This window comes from Cotesia glomerata, linkage group LG5 (assembly GCF_020080835.1).
Source record: "Cotesia glomerata isolate CgM1 linkage group LG5, MPM_Cglom_v2.3, whole genome shotgun sequence".
Taxonomy (NCBI): Eukaryota; Metazoa; Arthropoda; class Insecta; order Hymenoptera; family Braconidae; genus Cotesia; species Cotesia glomerata.
This window is the reverse complement of record NC_058162.1, coordinates 22141929-22160777: the sequence shown is the minus strand read 5'-3', so window position 1 is coordinate 22160777 and position 18849 is coordinate 22141929. Positions and strand designations below refer to the sequence as shown.

Below are 18849 nucleotides of genomic sequence, written 5' to 3'. Positions count from 1 at the left end.
TCGTGTCAAGGTTCATTACTATTCATTGCTCAGTACCACTACCATTATTATTACACTATACTAATTTAAATAATTGTTAGCGTGACTTGATTTTAAACAATAACAAAATTCAGATAGTTGAAGGATATTTTATTATCAATAGTATCGTTAATTATCATTATATTATTATTATCAATCGTATTACTAGTGTGTTTACATTTAGTCAAAAGTATTTTATATTAATATAATAGGTGCCAGAAAAACAACAACCGCTATGTTAAAGCTAACTTTTAAAGTACGCCATGAAAAATGATATATTAATTAATATTAATAATAGTAATTCGTAGAAAGAAATTACTGGAAGATATTATATTATTATATAATATAATATGTTTAAAGATAAAAAATTTTGTACACTAGTTTTTAAAGTTTGAAGCTGGTCGATTTTGCTCAGAAAGTGGTTGGATGCTTGATGAGTTAGCGTTGTGGGTACGGTTACCCATTCTTCCCTTTCCTCTCTTATTTGTCGGGCCAGAGATCATTTTCTGTGGGAGATTTTCCCGTTTTGAAGCTGTAGATTCACTGTTGTCATTATTATCTCCTGCCTAGAAATTAAATTTACAGAAATTAAGTACCCAGTAGTTGAACAGGTTTCAAAGTAAAACGTATTTGACCCCACTTTTAATAAATAAAGATGTAATTGTTAGTTCAAATTAGTGATTTTCATAAAAATATAAACAATTTTTAATTGATTAAAGCGCAAAATAACAAAGATAATTGAATATTTATATTTTGACAACGTTTTTAAGATAGACTATGAAAGAAGTAGTAGTTGAACAATCAATTCTGACAAGCCGCAGTAGTTGAACACTACGGGAGCAGTAGTTGAACTAATAAAATATATGGCAATGGCACAGCAAAAATTTTCAACGTTTTATTGAAATATCAAAAGAATTATAACATATTATTGATTAATATTAAAAATAATACTGTGAATATTTAATATGTTCATTCAAAAATGAGAAATTTTTGTATTTAATTTTTTAATTACATTTTTTATGAATGAGAAAGCAAATTTTCAATTATAAATAAAAAAAACTCAATTCAAAACGTTCAATAATTTTTAAGGGGGAAACACCACATTGACAATAAAAAAAAAGAGGTGATTTTCGGGAATTTTTTTGACAGGGAAAATATAGGAATTTAGGGATCGGATTTTTTTTTATTTTATTAAGTGTACATTAAAGATTATTACCCTAAATTTTTATTAAAAAATATTTAATAATAACAAAGTTATTAACAATCTCATAGAGCACTAGAAAAAATTTCCCCCTCCATGGTCAGTTCGATAACTCAAAAACGGATCATCTGAAAATAAAAACCCAAATTGCTTTTTAATCAGTAAGGATGTAGTTATCGTCGCACGTACGGAATTTGAAAAATTTTTATTTTAAAGATTTTTTTAGCCGGGTTAAACAAAAAAAAAAAGAGTAAGAATAGTGAGAAAATTTTCATTCAGTCGCCATTTTTTTTAAAATTAAAATTTTCAAAATTCCGTACTTGCGACGATAACTACATCCTTACTGATTAAAAAGCAATTTGGGTTTTTATTTTCAGATGATCTGTTTTTGAGTTGTCGAACCGACCATGGAGGGGGGAATTTTTTCTAGTGCTGTACGAGATTGTTAATAACTTTGTAATAATTAAATATTTTTTAATAAAAATTTAGGATAATAATTTTTAATGTACCCTTAATAAAATAAAAAAAAATCCGATCCCCAAATTCCTTTATTTTCCCTGTCAAAAAAATTCCCGAAAATCACCTCTTTTTTTCGATCATCACAGTGGTGTTCCCCCTTAACTACACTAATTTTTAGCTATAAAACTTATTTAATTTGCAGTAATTAATACGAATCACAATGCTAATCACTAATCTATAAACCTATTAGAGGTAGAGTGCTGTTAACCCTTCGTTGGTCGCGCTATGAGCGAATCGCCGCCTAACAACTACTCAACCTATAGAGACTCGCTATAGTGCGAGCGAGAAACTAAAAAAAGCTCGACCAACGAAGGGTTAAAATTATACGGCCCCAGTTTATTCAAGTTCTGGGTACCGCTTTGAAAATTTGGAGGTATAGTTAGTCGCTAAAATTTAATATAAAAATTATAGTTTGTCTTTGCAAAAATATTTATTATTTAGAAAAGACTATTTCATTTGGGTGGTACAATTTTTTTTACTTAAAATGATATAAGGTAAAAGCCCCAATAGATGATCATGACCAGTATATGATCACTCCATGTATTTGTATACCTATATTTATGAATATAGATATACAAATACATGGAGTGATCATATACTGGTATGTGATCATCTATTGGGGCTTTTACCTTACCGTGTTTTTTTTACTGATTATTCGGTTTACGGTTTAGTACCTTTTTCATGAAAAAAAATAGCATCTATCGGCTATTCTCGACATGTCAACTTTTAAATTAACAAAAATATAATTTTTTTGATTTACAATTAAATAAACTTACAGAAATCAATTACTGTATCATTTAATAATTATAATACGCGCATATTACTCATAATAAATATACGGATTTTGTATTACAACAATTCGAAAAGTCTGTTCAAGTACTGGTCCCATTTTTATAAGTGTTCAAGTACTGGGTACTTTCCTTTACCTTTATAACTTTTCTCATTTTGCAAAACTTAATTTCGCATTAAAAAAAAAAAAAAAATACTTACATATGACGTCGATGTAGCACGAGGCTGTTGATTATTTTTATTCTGCTGCTTTCCAGTCCTCGTATTATTAGAATGAGTAATACTTGAATGAGGAATCAATCTCAAAACATTTCCCACAGCTTTAGTACGTCCCTCTCTAAAAACCATACGCTGTCCCGGTTTAATATACTCTGGATGTTTAATGAATCTGAAGTGCACCAAAGCTTTGTCACCCGTTCGTAAACAATCCTGAGACATAGATAGAATAGATGCGGTCTGTCTGATACTTCCACAGTGAACCATAGCTTGGTAGCGCGAACTTATTGTAGTCGGGTGATGCAGCACTAGTATTTCACCTTCAAACTCCCAGCAGGCTTGAGGATTCAAAGCTGGAGATACCATCACCATTCCTTTTCGTATTTGTGATCTTTTTATTTTCTTGAGAGCGAAGCTTGCTGTCTGACCACCTCGTACTTCACTCACCGGCATGCGTTTGCGGTGAATACTCTTTATGGTGATTTGCGTAAAGTGACCCAGTGGATCTGGTCCTAGCAGTAATACGTCGTTTAGTTTTATCACACCCTTAAGTGTCGTACCTGAGACAACTGTACCTACACCCTATTTTTAATTAAAAAATATCGATTAATTATTATAATTATAAACTAGCAACCTGCAGTCACTATGTGACCAAAATTTATGGATTAAGAATAAGGAAATTTTGGCTTAATAATTTTTTTCATATTTCTAATCACACCATAGATAGTTTGGGTAATTTTTGAATAAATTTAAAAAATAATAGTTTTATAACTGGATCAATTACAAATATTTTAATGGAAAAATCTAACGGAACAAATTTATAGAACCGACAAACTATTAAAAACTCCTCCAAAAACTTAACATAAAAAATTGACTATTACTAAAGAATATATAAAACCGTGAAAAGGCACAAATTCTTGTCAAGATCTTTGTGATGATACCAAATTTAACTATAAAAATTCCTTTCAAAATAATAATATGCTCGTCAGAAAGTTTTCTTTACTCTCTCAATTTTATTAATTCACTCTCCACGTGCTCCATACCAGGAAATCTTCAATACTTTTAATCGGGTTCCATCTACGCTCTCAATTAATTTACAAGGCCAATCATCGACACTTATTCGGTTTGGTAAATAAGGTATTTGTTTAAGCTTTCATTCATGAATTTTGCATTTAATCATAATCTTCCTCTTATCATACATAGTTTAACCTCGCGCTGGCTTCTCCATGCCAGGTGTTATATCTTGCATTTGTAAATCTTACATGTCATTTAGACAATAATTAATAATTAATGCTCTGCAGTCACAAGGGATTAAACTAATACTCATTTTCACTGCAATGGTCAACATGACTCATCATTTATACATTTTACAATCAATGCTTAATTAGTCATACCTGGCTGAGGTGATATCACCACCAATTCATCCAGGTATGCCTATGACCTCATAAGTCTTTTCAACAATTATCCTTGTGACTGCAAGATTTTCTGTATTCGTTCAGACCTCGTACTCGGCTCATCGCGCGTTTCATTACTCGGTTCACCTTTTGATCATCACTCGGTTCATCAGTTAGTTCATCATTTGGTTACCCGTATTGTCGCGTCATCAATGAAAGTTGTGTGATAATAATAAAATACTTACACTCTCGTAATCTAATTAATTATAAACAATAATGTATAAGTTTGTGTAATTATATTCAATATCAACGCTCGTAAATTCTCGTATATTAACGCCTGTGTATAGTGCCACGCGGTAATAATTACTCATCAATGTATAATACAATTAATTAATTAATACATCTGTACTTATTATAATTCTTAATAATTATTTAAAGTTATAATAATCATATATTACGCTCATCTTGAAAATTATGTAACGTGTACGGTGCACTGTTCTTAATTCCAAATTACTGATCGATAATCAGTAGAAATTGTAATTCTCAATAGTTTGTAATTAATAATAATCATATTCTACACCCATCAATGTGACTTCCTTAATGTGTAAAGTGTAATAGTCATAATTCATATTGTTACTCGATAATTAATTCATAACATCAATTATATTTCAAATTCTAGTCAATTACTGTGATCAAATTTATATCTGTGATACACTTTTATGAATAAACGGAAAACCACGAATAAAGTGCATTAAAGTTCTTTTCAACACCCTGATCCAGCAAATAAATATTTAATGTTTAATTTTAAGTTATATTATTTTACACCTATTTTTCGTCATATCTAGGTGAAAAATTAACATTTTTTAATTTTAATTTTGATTCTGCTTGTTTTTTCGGCGCATTTATAATAAAAAATGTCGTGATAGGAAAAAAAAAATTTCGATACCTTTTTTGCCTTTAAAAGTTGGAAAAAATTTTGGCTCTCATGTTTTTGGATGAAATTTATATTTTATCTTTTTTTGATATATATTTTTTTGAAAAATACATAAAAAAATAAACAATTAAAAAAAAAAAGTTGAATATCACAATTTTCTAAAAAATTTATAAATTTTTTTGAAAATTTGTTAAAATTATGATAATCAACTTTTTTTTTAATTGTTCATTTTTTTATATATTTAAAAAAAAAGTATAACAATAAAATCAAATAGAAATTTCGTTCAAAAAAATGGAAGTTAAAATGGTAAACCCCACTTGTAAATAATTATCAAATTCTTTTCAAAATAATAATATGCTCGTCATAAAATTTTCTTTACTCTCAATTATTTAAATTATAAATGACTATCGCTGAAAAATATCAAAACCTATTTACGATAAAGATATATCCGTTTAAAAATTTTTCATAATCTCTTAATTATATAAATTAATTTTTGACATATAACCAAACTCACTTGTACAAAACAAATAAATAAATAAACAATTTAGGTTTATGGTGAAATCCGAATCTAATTAAAACTACTTCAAAAACTTGTCATAATCAATGAACTATTTTAGAAAGGTATATGAAACATTGGAAAGGTACCAATTCAGATCAAGACTTTTCTAATGATACTAAATTTAATTTAAAAAACTCATTTTATCATATAAATACGCCGGAAACAAAATTTTCCTTATTCTCTTAATTATAAAGATTATTATAATTATTATTAATAACTTACAGGTACCGAATAAGTATCATCTATCTGATACTCGGCAGGTTCATTATCATGGCTAGTGATTCTAGCAGTCAATAAATTCAAAAACATCTTCAGAAGATGCAAGTTTTCACCATTAACATTTGATACTTGAAAAATGGGACACAGTCTAAAAATTATTCAAGTGATATTTAGATATTTCGATAATATATTAAATAACAATTATTTAAGCAACATTGATACTACCTTTCGGAAACAAAATTAGTAGCGCTGACGACAACGTCATCGGGAGTCTTAACAGTAACGGGTACTTTTCTACACCCAGGTGACTTTAGAATACGGATTAGTAGTCTTAAATTTTCTTGAAGAATATTTTGAGGACACATGTCTATTTTAGTGACAACTACAAACACAGGTACTGATAGGGCAAGAGCTAGACCTAAATGTTCTTTAGTCATTCCGACGATACCTGCATTCGCTCCCACCATAAGCATTCCTAAAATTGATTTAATAGTCAATGACAACATAAAATCCAACATATGAAAAAAAAAAAACTTTAGTATAAATATGTTTACCAAAATCAGGAGCGTGTCCAGTCATTCCGAAAACAGTAGTTTTGAGATAACGTTCATGGCCAGCGAGATCTATGAACGTTATAACTTTTGATGATTTCTCACAAATTTTAACCCAATCCAAAGATCCGTGCTCGGGTTTATTCACAACATTTCCTGGAAAAAATTGTTTATCATTTTTAATATAATTTATTATTGTTGTGATAAAATAAAAATAGCAACCTTGCAGTCACTATGTGACTGTCGTGACTTGTGAACTATAAATAAATAAAATTTTGCTTTATTTAATCATGACTTTTGTTAAATTGCACTGTAATTTCTTAATTATTGACGTTTTTGAAAATATAAGCTCATCCCGATGTTACACTCATCAAGAGCTTTCATTTGAGTACCCACATGCATTTTGATATATTTTTCATATATACATATATATAATACATATAAATATATGAAAAATTGATGTGGGTACTCAAATGAAAGGTCTTGATAAGAGTAACATCGGGATGAGCTTATATCTTTAAAAATGTCAATAGTTAACAAGATAGCAATGTCAGTTCTTAATTATTGACATTTTTTAAGATATAAACTCATTTCGATGTTACACTCATCGAGACCTTTTATTTAAGTACCCATATGGCATTTTTTATATATTTTATATATATGGTATTTGTGAAATATATAAATATATAAAATATATGAAAAATTGATGTGGGTACTCAAATGAAAGGCCTTGATGAATGTAACATCAGAATGAGTTTATATCTTAAAAAATGTCAATAATTAAGAAATGACCTTATATTTTGAGAACTATTGACATTTTTAAAGATATAAGCTCATCGCAACATTACACTTATCAAAACCTTTCATTTGAGTACCCACATCAATTTTTCATATATTTATATACTTCACAAATACCATATATATAAAATATATGAAAAATTGATGTGGGTACTCGTATGAAAGGTCTCGATGAGTGCAACATTGGGATGAGCTTATATCTTTAAAAATGTCAATAGTTCACAAGATACAAGGTCATTTCTTAATTATGTATCTAGTGATAGAGAATTATGACTATCCTGGAGACAAAATTTTTCTTACTCTCTTAATAATATAGATTAGACAATATAGATTACACAATAAAATAATTTATATTGTTATCGCGAGTTTTAATCAGATAAGCGTTTGATCTTGCCGTGACACGCTAACGACCCAGTTGAATTATTGATATCTAAAATAAAACAAATATCTTACCAACGCTGTCAAATCCCAGAATATCATTCCCAACGGAACTTGTCCTTCCAGACTCAGCTTCGTGTTTATGACGGAACAACTTCTGTCTCGCAAGTCCTCGCCCATTGTCAAGTTCCCCGTGAGTAAGAACTCCCAGGAGTGTCGATTTACCAGCATCGACATTACCCACCACCGCGACTCTTATCTCCAAAAAATCCTGAATATTTAGACGCTTTCGTACGAGGTACTGTCCCGTTAGGCCTTGATCAACTTTGCTTTGACGAAGAAGTACACAATCAGCCTCTATTGTCGCTGCTAGTGATTGCAGCGTTGCAATTGATGCTTCATACTCGTCAGGCTTCAGTCCGTCTTCCGATCCATCTATTAATACATATTCATTTTCATTACATAACTAATGTATCAAGTGATTTATTTTTGAACATAATATAATAAATAATAATATAATTTATACCTTCGCCAATACCAATGTTAAATATTGTTTCGCTTCCACCATCGTCTACTCGTTCTTTCAAGCGTTTTAGAAGTAATTCGTACTGATGCTCAGATGGGCTCACAAGTACGTCCTAAAATAATATAAATAAAAATCAGTGATGTGATAAGTATTTATTAATTAATTAAATGTGCAATTATAAAGTTCTAATTAATTATAATACTTGGATTTATTTCTTCACATAAAATTTTTTTTATCATTCATAATTTTTTGATAATTAACAACAATATTTTTATTTATCAAACCTCAACAAAAAAATAATTATCTTATTTTTCCACATTCATTCACAAGTAGAGCAAGCAACACTTGGAAATAATTACCATAATTTTAATTGCTAACACGAATATGAATATTAAATTATTAAATAAAACTGATAATAAGACATGAAATTTTAGTGTTTTAAATTTTATTTTGTTTTTTAAAAAATAAAGAATAAAAAATTTAATTTACCTTTCCTCTGATACTTGAATAATCAACATTAGGCTCCTGTTTATTTTCAATAATTTCCACCTCCGAAGGTGAAGGTAAAGCTGACATATTGTCTGATTTCTTCTCAAAAACTACTTTTTTATAAATATTTATGTCAGTAAAATAAAAATTTTTAATGAAATTTCTTAACAGTGTATTCGATAAATCTTTGTTAATTTATATCGAAATTTATTCCGATAGCATATTGTCCCACGAGTGAACATGTGCATTACTGACATAAAACACCAGCATAATCCTTTTTCCGTCGATGTGGATCAATAATCAATCAATCGACATATGTAGCCTGAAGAATCCGCAAAGCTTGGATCTACAACAACAGGTTATATATATATACATATGTATATGTACACATTCAAAGATAAAAATAACATAAATATTTTGACTGCAATAAAGATTTAAATAATTTTGTTTGTTCAATTGCTTTTGCTTATTATTATACTTACAAACCCAATAATGTTACTAATATAATATTAGTCTACAAATAAAATAAAAGAAAGGTAAAAAGTGTTAAGTGAAAGGTAGAACACATACAAGATTTATGTGAACTTCAAATCTAAAATGTAAAAGTCATAATTATATTGCGGTTAACGATTATTGAATTAATATGTATTAAAATAATAGAACAAAACAATTTATTTAAATATTTATTCTGATTTAATTCATAGTTACCTATTTCATCATATGTTGAATCCTCACTGTAAGTATGTTTGTATGCATGAATATATTTTATATGTAGTTGTGATTCTGTTAATACAAAAACAAAAATATTATTGGTGTATGCTTTTATTCTTTTCTTCTAAGAACTTACTACTGTCAAACTTATCTATATATGTCTCTATATATATGTGTTGGTAAAGAAGACTAGAGCAACGGAAATTCAACCGGCAGGAGAGGATTTTACAAATGGCTGAAACACCGTAATTACAACCGGTAAGCCAGTCAAATGGTTTTGACAAGTAAGTTAATAATATTTAATTCAACACCTAACCCAATTCTCGTTTGTAGCGTAGAAAAGTATAAAAAAAATAATTATTCATTTTTCATTTGTTTATAACAGGTATGATTACAAGTAATGGAGGATAGGATTTAATCTGATGGGTGATTAAAAGGTTAGAGAATGTAGATTTGTTTGACGGTAAGAATATCAAAAGTGGAGATGACAGGATCTATCTATCATGAAAGACAGGTATTTATTTTTTAGATAATATTTTTGTATTGTTTTAATTTACTGGGGTTGGTTTTTCAGGTGAAGGAGCTGTGCGCTTTGCACGCGCTTAACAATTTGTTTCAGGAGAGAGGGTTCAGCAAGCAGGAGCTGGACCAAATATGCTATGGACTGAGTCCAGATGTGTGGATCAACCCCCACAAGTCGCTGCTCGGGCTCGGGAACTATGACATTAATGTCATTATGGCTGCCTTGCAGAAAAAGGGCTGCGAAGCTATTTGGTTTGATAAGCGAAGGTTGGTGTTGATTAATTCTTCTAGAAAATAAATCGTACTGAAATCAGCCAATTTTTTATTTTTTTCAGTAATTAAATTAGGATTTAAAAAATATTTTCTAAAAATTTCACTTAAAGATTTTTTAATCTTCTACATGTGTAATTTTCCTTGTATTTTTTTTTTTTGCAATTATTTTTTCAATTCAGAAAATCCTAAAAATTGTCAATTTTTTTGAATTCAGTATCATAAATTGAGAGACATCTGATTTTTGGAGTTTTTTTAAAAAAATAAATTAGTGCAAAAAAAATTTACTTAAAAAATTCCATCTTTGGAAGCTCTGAAAAATTATAAATGCAATTTTTAAATGACATTACAGTTAGCAGTCACTTGACCATTTTTTAATTTTATTTAGCAAACAAATTTATTCTAAAAAATTATTTTTAAAAAATTGCATTTAAAATTTTTACATGTCAATTTTTTTTTTTTTTCAATTTTTTGCCATAATTTATTGACACCAAAATTATTAAATATCTGCTAAATTAATTTTCATAATGACAAAAGTTAGCAGTCACTTGACCATTTTTTAATTTTATTTAACAAAAAAATTTGTTCTAAAAAATTATTTTTAAAAAATTGCATTTTTAATTTTTTTAAATTTCTCCATGTCAATTTTTTTTTGGACTAATTTATTTCTTAAAAAAATTCTAAAACTTATTAAATATCTGCTACTTTAATTTTTATAATTTGTAAAAATAATTTTCTATACTTGGTTTATTTTTCAAAAAAAATTAAATAAGTGTACAAATTTTAGTGTCATGAAAAATAATTATGAAATTTTAAGATAATTGGATTTTTGAGAACATTTTATTTTTTTAATTGGATCAAAATTGCAAGTGTCAAACAACTAGACCAGTGTCAGTAACTAGGTTTTTTACCTTATAATTTATTCGTTAAAAATTTTCAGATACTTATCTCTCAATTTTAATATACTTTGTAATTATTATAATAATGATGATGATACATTTGATTGCAGAGATTTGAATAGTCTAAATTTGGACAAAATAGACGGATTCATTCTTAACGTTCCAACGGAATATAAACTAGGATTTGTACTCTTACCCTTAAAAAAACGTCATTGGATAGCTTTGCGTAAGATAAAAGGTGCCTTTTACAACCTTGACTCTAAGCTCGACTCCCCGGTGTTGATTGGCAACAACGACGAATTGATAGCATATCTTAAGGACCAAATACTGAGTAAAGAAAAGGAATTACTTCTTGTTGTTTCGCGAGAAATAGCGAACAATCAAGATTGGCTGATAAAATTGGATAACGGTAATGATAATATTAATAGAAAATTTATTGAAAATAACGATGATGATAATAATAAGTATTCTCACGACAACGACGAAAATAACCATCGGTTTATAAATGTGTCTGACATTACTTTTGACTTGAATAATGATAATCAAATAAGTGAAACTAAAAATTCTGGTGATTAGAGTAATTTAAGTGCTCACGGTATTTGTCATACATGTTTTAAATTACTATACAATAAATATTTATTATTTATGTGTAAATAAATATTCTTATAGTTATAGTATTTATATTATTATTATATTTCTAAGTAAAAAAAAATTTATTGCTTATTGATTTAACTTTAAAGCTTTAATTATTGATATTTGTTGGTCATTATTGTTATTTTTTGTTGTTACGTAAATATATTTTATTTTTCATCACTTGATAATAAATATTGCATTATTATAAACCTGTTTTTTATTTTATAACTATAAAAATAAATATAATTATTTTACCACTTAATCGTTAAAGCAATATTCGTTTTTTCAATTTCGTGATACTGAGTTTGAACAAATGCAAGATTTTTATCCGAATCTTCACCATCCAGCCACGAATTGTACAATTTTTTAACTACTGGATTATTCTCTGGATCCATTTCAGCAAGTTTTCGGTAGTGAGACTCCAAAACTGAGACCAATTGTCGAGACTGTAGGCCATTTCGAGGCCTAATTTGTGCTCCACCGTTCAAGCAGCCTAGGATCAAAGTTTAATTATTAACTTACTTATAATACGATACAGTATTTATAAATTAATAAATAAAAATGTATTAACCTGCAGGACAAGCCATTATTTCAACGTAATGATACACACACTTGTCTCTCTTCAACTTTTGTACAAGATTCTGAATATTTCGGAACCCATTAGCGATGGCGAATCGCAAAAGTACTTTGCCGTCTTGTTCTAAAACAGCTTCCTTGAAATCTGGATTTCTTAAATCTTTGAACTCCAACTTTACATCTGTCATTTGGAACAAATTTTTAGCAGCGTACTTAAAAATAAAATCAGCGTATCCGCCAGATCCAGAACCGGAATGACTCCAAATGTGTTTAGGCTTATTCGAAAACTCTAAGGTAACAAAAGGTGAGTCTATCACACTTGGTTCAAAATCGTTTAATTTTTTATTTTGTTGCTCCAACATTTGTTCTAATTCAACTGAAAATTAAACAAAAATTTTTGATTAGAATTAATACAAATTATAAAAATAATTTTTTTTTCAATATTTTTTACACAGAAAAAAAAAACTAACGAATCAAGTAAATAATTTTGAAGAACTTGATTTTCTTGATTTGAGTAGAAAAATTTTTAAACTAATAAATTTTTGGTAATTATTTACAAGTGGGGTCAACCCGATTTTGGGCCATAACTAGATTAAAAATTAACATTTTCAAATTTTTTTTTGGATTTTGTTTGTACGGCGCATTTATGATAAAAAATGTCATGAAAGAAAAAAATAAAGATTTTGATAGCTTTTTTGCCTTCAAAAGTTAGAAAAAATTTTGGCTCTTATGTTTTTGGATAAAATTTTTATTTTATTTTTTTTTTTAAAATTGTCAAGGCACTGCAGACATATAATGTATGCTAAAAAAAGACAAAATTAAACATAAGAGTTAGACAGAAATGTAAAGCTAGTTATTTTGTTTAGTATAAAAATTATTCTTTATTATAAAAGCTGTAAAGAGTGTGATATTTTAAAACATATTTTAAGTTTAACTAAGGTAAGAGGATGTAATAAATTAAAGTGTATTATAGAGAGTGGTGTGTACTTATAAAAAAAGGGTGTACCCAAGAAAACGGTTAAAAAATAATTATTATAAATGTAAAATGGTAACAGTTTTTTAAAACACTAAATATTGTGATACAAATAAAATTATATTCTATTCTATATTTTTTTTGAAAAGTACATAAAAAAAACGAATTAAAAAAAAAAAAAAAAAAAAAAAGTTGAATATCACAATTTTCTGAAAAATTTATAAATTTTTTTGAAAATTTGCTAAAATTGTGATAATCAACTTTTTTTTCTTAATTGTTAATTTTTTTATGTATTTTTCAAAAAAAATATATCAATAAAATCAAATAGAAATTTCGTTCAAAAAAATGAAAATGGTTGACCCCACTTGTAAATATTTACCAAATTTTTTTTTGGTTTAAATAAAATTTACTAGATTCAAGAATTTTTTATCTTGATTCAAGTTAATTTTTTTTCCATGTATTATTTACTTACTGGAAGTTATAACGCAATCTACATCTTTAGTGTTATTAGATTTATCAACAAAATCATCCCTGAAAGCTTCCAATTTTTTATCATAACACGGCATCAATGTCACATGATAAATATTCTCTGGAAGCACCTGTTTCAGTTTTGACAAATGATACTTAACCAGCGACCCCATTATTTGCTGTGGAGACTTGGTATTACTGATGTAAGGCAAAATAAAACTTCCGTGAGTCTTTTCTGCGTAACAAATCCACCCTGGACACGAGGATGCAAGCATCGGTATTTGTTTCTTCAGGCCTTCTTGCTGGTAATTATACCGCTTTATAAATTCCTTAGCGCTTTCCAACAAAGCTAGATCATCGGCCGCAGTCATATCGAGAATAACGTCCGCTCCAAGTTCTCTAAAGTACCCGGCCAGTCTCAGAGCAGTGTCCTCAGGGTCCAGATCATATCTTTCAGCAAGAGACAGGATCGGTTGGACCGAAAAACTCACTACGATAAGTTTTATATTTCCACTTTCATCTGAAGCAACCTGTTGACTTTTCTTCTCTTCAAAAATACGTAAAAGCTGTTCCTGGTTTTGTTGCGATACTAGAACACTCTCGGCGGAAGTTATACATCCGCTGCAAGCCAGACAATCTGCTAGAGTTATTTCAACTTTTTCTAACTGCTCTGGCTCTCTCTGGACAAGTAAAAAAAATTAAATTAGTTCTAAAAAATTAATTACAAAAAACTGTGTTGATAATTTTTTATAATTTCTACTCAGAATTTTTTTATTAAAAAAATTTTAAAAATTAACGAATATTTTATAATTTCAGTGTCATTAATTTTTAATCAGTGAAATACTTACTTTATTTATTTCCACAAATTCTTTGGACTGAATTTTTATTTTAGCGCCTGTGTCATACTTTTTCTTATATTCTACAGGTTTGATGCACTCCTAAAAATTAAATTATTGTTACATTATATTGAGAAAAAAATTACAATCATTCTAACCTCCTACTTACTTGTGACGGAGTTATAAAATCGTCTAAATTTGTAATTTGCAAAGCTCCACTGAATCTTGATTCCGCCATTATTAACTTATTGCATAAATACAATAGAAAAATAAATCAACAATTTATAATTACAGAATATTTACAGTAAATGCGTCAAGAAAATACATGGATGTGTCAGTTGAATCTAAAAGTTAAACCTCGAACAGACTTATATCCCCTCCAATACTAAATGGAGGGAAATGATTTGAAGGCTGGCAGATCTAAAAATTTACCAAGTTTTTTTATTAATAAAGTGCAGAAATAATAACTATTGGATGAAAAATTATCAACAATGTTAATGCATACCAACTAGCGAATTTTGTAATCCAAATGTTAAATAATTTATTTATTAATTTATTCGATGGAATTTTGGTGACACTAAAGTTGAGAAACATTTGATTATTTTCAGGAATTTTTTTTACAAATAAATTATAGGAAGAAAGATTTTGAAAAAAATTCCATATTTAAAAGTTGCAAAAAATTATAAATGCAATTTTTGAAAATAACTTTCTGGACTTAGTTTAATTGTCAAATAAATATCCAAAAATGGTAAAGTGTCAAAATACTAAAGTTAGCCGACGTTTTTAATTTTTTGATTTTTTTTAATAATTAAATTAGAACAAAAAAATATTTTTAAAAATTGCACTTACAGTTTTTAAAGTTTTTTACAAATGAAAATTTTTTTGTAATCATTTCTTCAATAAAAAAAAATTTTTTTAATTTTTAAATGTTGGCTAATTTAATTTTTATTCAAATGTATGACACTTAAATTAGTAGTCGTTCAACAATTTTTGACTTTTTTTTTATTAATTAAATTAAATCTAAAAATAATTTTTAAAAAATTGCACACATAGTTTTTTTAATTTTTCTACGTGTGAAATTTTTTTTTTTAATTTTTTTAAAAATAATTTTTCAATAAAATAAATTACAGAAATTTTCAGATTTCGACTAATTTGATTTTATTCAAATGTCTGTTAATTTGAGTGTTATTTTGAATTTTCCGATACTTAATCCATGACAGTATATTTTTAAGCGACTTCTTTTCATATAATTTTGACGTTGCTTAACTGTATTCTTTGGAAATATAAAAATTTCAGTTTCTATTTTTATTTATTCAATACTTATCGAAAAATCTGAAGAAAACTTCTGGTAACTGCATCCATTTTTTTATCTTTACTAATCTTTGTATTCTAAAAAAAAAAAATATTTTTTAATATTGTAATATATCAACACATTCGATGAAAACAATTTTTATTATAAAAATCTTAATCATGCTTAATTATTTTTTTCAATTTTAAAAACTATTTTTATTCAAGAAATTTCATCATAACTTTTTTTTCAATTACTGCGGTGTTTTCAATAGAAAACTCATCGTTTTTTAATTTTCACCGACATTTTATAATAATTTTTTTTGTGCCAAATAAAATCTATGTTGCCAATGTAAGATACAATTTTTTACAATAAAAAAAATTATTGTGGCGCCGCAGTAAGTCTATTCTTAAGTGCGAGCATGAAAATATTAGGTTAAGTAATCTCTAAAAAACAAAAATCTTCCAACGATTTGACTGTTTAAATACATTTATTATGTGAAATGAACAGCCGGGGAATACTTGATCACAAGAAAAATTTTTTACAAAAGTTGAAAGTTTATTTATTACAAAATAAATTATAAAAAAATATTACTCGATAAATTCGAATAGTTGGTAGATAATTATTTAAAAAATGAATAACAATCTACCAGCTGACAAAGAGAGTAAAAGAATTAAGCATGACGATAAGGTAAGAGGGTTAGGTTTTTTTTTTAGCATAGAGACATTATTTACAAATAAAATTAACAATTGTTTATTGTTGACTAATTGACATTTGTGTTTACTTGTTTCTCATTAAATTTACATGTTTCAGATTTTGCAACGTGAGAAGAGTGAAAAAAATGGGAGCGCACATCAAGATTTTAATTTAGATTCTAGAATAGATAGTGAGGAAATAAAATTAGAAGAACCTGATGATGATGATAACGACGATCCAGAGAATTTAAAAAACGCTGCTTGTATACCTGGTATAACTTCTCATTATTTTTATTAATATAAGAAAAAAATAATTAAAGGTAATTGGACAAAAAACTATCAATCAATTTTACGATCTAAAAAAGAAATATTATTTGTGATACACGGAAAGAACAAGATGACACTGGATATCATCCCAGATTATACTCAGTGATATCTGTGGTGAAAAAAAAATTTCAGATAGTAGCTAAAAAAATCCAGATTATACTGCGTGATATCTGGATTATACTCATTGTAATCTGAATTATACTAGCTACTATAATATAGTATTATGATACTTTTTTTCACTCAGTATAATCTGGGATGATTCAGTGTCATCTTGTTCTTTCCGTGTATGCTATTAAATGAAAAATCATGGTAAATTTTTTAACTTTTTAGATTTAAAAAAAAATTATCTGTTGTGATAAAAATCATAATTTTTTGTCTCAATATCTTAGATCATTTTTTTTTGTATAGAAAATGTTTTAGGATGTGAACAAAATGTCGAATTTTCCTCATACAAAAGTTAACAGAAATCTCCAAATTGTTAAAAATTTTTTAAACAATTTAATCAATGATACTGAAGTTAGATAACTTTCAAATTTTTATAACAAATCAATTACAATAAAAAAAAATGCTTTTAAAAATTACCACTAATAATTTTTTTTTTAATTTTTACAGGTGGAATTTTTTTATCACACATTTAATTATTACTTAGTAAATTGAAAAAAAAAAATTTCTAAAACTATTATCTTACTATTAATATAATTTTTTTTTCTTCATTTTAGAATTTATAAAAAAGCAAATAGCAAATGCAAATTTTTCGACTGAGATTTCAAGTTCAGATATAACATTACCATACGCTTGCAAGATTTGTTCCATGAGATTCCTTGTGAAAGCTCACTTAACATCACATAAAAAAATACACCTGGTGGAAAAGCCTTACGGCTGTAAAATTTGTTCCCTGAGATTCTTTCAAAAATGTCACTTGAGAAGTCACATGACAATTCACGAGGAGGAACGGCAGCACAGTTGTGAAGTTTGTTCCATGAGATTTCACCGAAAGGCAACTTTAATCAAACACATGCTGATTCACAGTGATGAGAAAAAATTTAGTTGTCAAGTTTGTCCATCTTCATTCCGTCACAAATATTCCTTGAGCGTACACATGAAATCTCACGGGCAAGTAGGTGGACCTTACACTTGTGAAGTTTGTTCAACGGAATTTGACAAAAAAAATAAGTATTTTGAGCACAAGCGAATTCACATCGGAGAAGTACGTTACGCTTGTCAAGATTGTCCAGCAACATACAGCGTGAAAAAAAGTCTGGTCAGACATATGATGGTGGCACATACTGGTGAAAAGCGCTATCTTTGTGAATTTTGTTCCAAAAGATTCACCAGTGCTACTTTGTTGAACAGACATAGGCTCTGTCATACTGGCGAAAAACCATTTTCTTGTGATATTTGCTCTAAGAAATTTCGAAGGAAAGACGGTTTGAACGAACATATGTTACTGCATTCCGGAAAAAAATTCTGGACTTGTGCTATTTGTTCTCATACATTTCGTGAAAGAGCATCTTTATACAGGCATAAAAAAATTCATACCGGTGAAAAGCCATTTACTTGTCAGATTTGTTTAAAAAAGTTTCGACAAAAGCACCATTTGAACCTACACATGTTTACTCATACGGGTGAGAAACCTTTCAATTGTGACATTTGTGATAGGGATTTCCGAGAAAAAGGTACCTTGAAAAAACATATTATGAAACGTCACGGTAAAGAAATTAAGAAGGAATTAGAAACAACAAGGGTAGAAACAAAGACAACAGCCAAGACCAAAAATGTTAAGAATGTCAGAAAGAAACCAACAGAAAAATAAATCAGTTGATCATTGTCATCTATTATTGGTGTGTTATTTTATTAATTAGTATGAAACAATTTAATAATTGTTGAAAATATCATACTAATTGATTTGTTTTTATTGCTTAATTATAAGTAGCATTGTTGATGTCTCTTATGTTCAATGCATCGAGAGTTGTTAAAAATTAAACTGTTTACACTGAGAGAAAAAATTTATTTTGAAAAAAATAAGAAATTTATTTTATGAAAATTTTAAACAATTTTAT

General features: G+C 27.8%; 4 protein-coding genes across 7 annotated transcripts; 2 read left to right on the top strand and 2 right to left on the bottom strand.

Moving 5' to 3' along the window:
• Nucleotides 1-114: 114 nt before the first annotated feature.
• On the bottom strand, nt 115-9443 carry LOC123265660 (GTP-binding protein 1). Of its 3 annotated transcripts, none has more exons than XM_044729487.1 (9): nt 9300-9443; nt 8592-8937; nt 8103-8214; nt 7652-8011; nt 6404-6556; nt 6075-6324; nt 5853-5997; nt 2729-3325; nt 115-584 (listed from the first exon to the last, which is right to left on the bottom strand). In XM_044729487.1, the coding sequence occupies exons 2-9, from the start codon at nt 8676-8678 to the stop codon at nt 396-398; spliced, it is 1893 nt and encodes a 630-aa protein (XP_044585422.1). In that variant the 5' UTR covers nt 8679-8937; nt 9300-9443; the 3' UTR covers nt 115-395. The 3 variants fall into 3 exon arrangements, with proteins under 3 accessions (XP_044585422.1, XP_044585423.1, XP_044585424.1); XM_044729488.1 differs by having other exon boundaries at nt 9327-9369; XM_044729489.1 differs by lacking the exon at nt 9300-9443 and adding an exon at nt 9074-9220.
• Nucleotides 9444-9497: 54 nt separating this feature from the next.
• Nucleotides 9498-11667, top strand: LOC123265662 (josephin-2). 2 transcript variants are annotated; one of them, XM_044729500.1, is made up of 4 exons: nt 9498-9586; nt 9688-9816; nt 9877-10091; nt 11104-11667. In XM_044729500.1, the coding sequence occupies exons 2-4, from the start codon at nt 9787-9789 to the stop codon at nt 11567-11569; spliced, it is 711 nt and encodes a 236-aa protein (XP_044585435.1). In that variant the 5' UTR covers nt 9498-9586; nt 9688-9786; the 3' UTR covers nt 11570-11667. The 2 variants fall into 2 exon arrangements, with proteins under 2 accessions (XP_044585435.1, XP_044585436.1); XM_044729501.1 differs by having other exon boundaries at nt 9539-9560.
• A 161-nt stretch (nt 11668-11828) lies between these two features.
• Nucleotides 11829-15078, bottom strand: LOC123265658 (probable cytosolic Fe-S cluster assembly factor CPIJ010948). Its single transcript, XM_044729485.1, has 6 exons — nt 14985-15078; nt 14649-14899; nt 14492-14581; nt 13648-14323; nt 12198-12578; nt 11829-12119 (listed from the first exon to the last, which is right to left on the bottom strand). Exons 2-6 carry the CDS (start codon nt 14715-14717, stop codon nt 11878-11880), a joined length of 1458 nt encoding a protein of 485 aa, XP_044585420.1. The 5' UTR covers nt 14718-14899; nt 14985-15078; the 3' UTR covers nt 11829-11877.
• Nucleotides 15079-16193: 1115 nt separating this feature from the next.
• On the top strand, nt 16194-18805 carry LOC123265943 (gastrula zinc finger protein XlCGF57.1-like). The gene is made up of 3 exons (XM_044729930.1): nt 16194-16457; nt 16581-16734; nt 17509-18805. Exons 1-3 carry the CDS (start codon nt 16401-16403, stop codon nt 18600-18602), a joined length of 1305 nt encoding a protein of 434 aa, XP_044585865.1. The 5' UTR covers nt 16194-16400; the 3' UTR covers nt 18603-18805.
• The last annotated feature ends 44 nt before the right edge of the window (nt 18806-18849 follow it).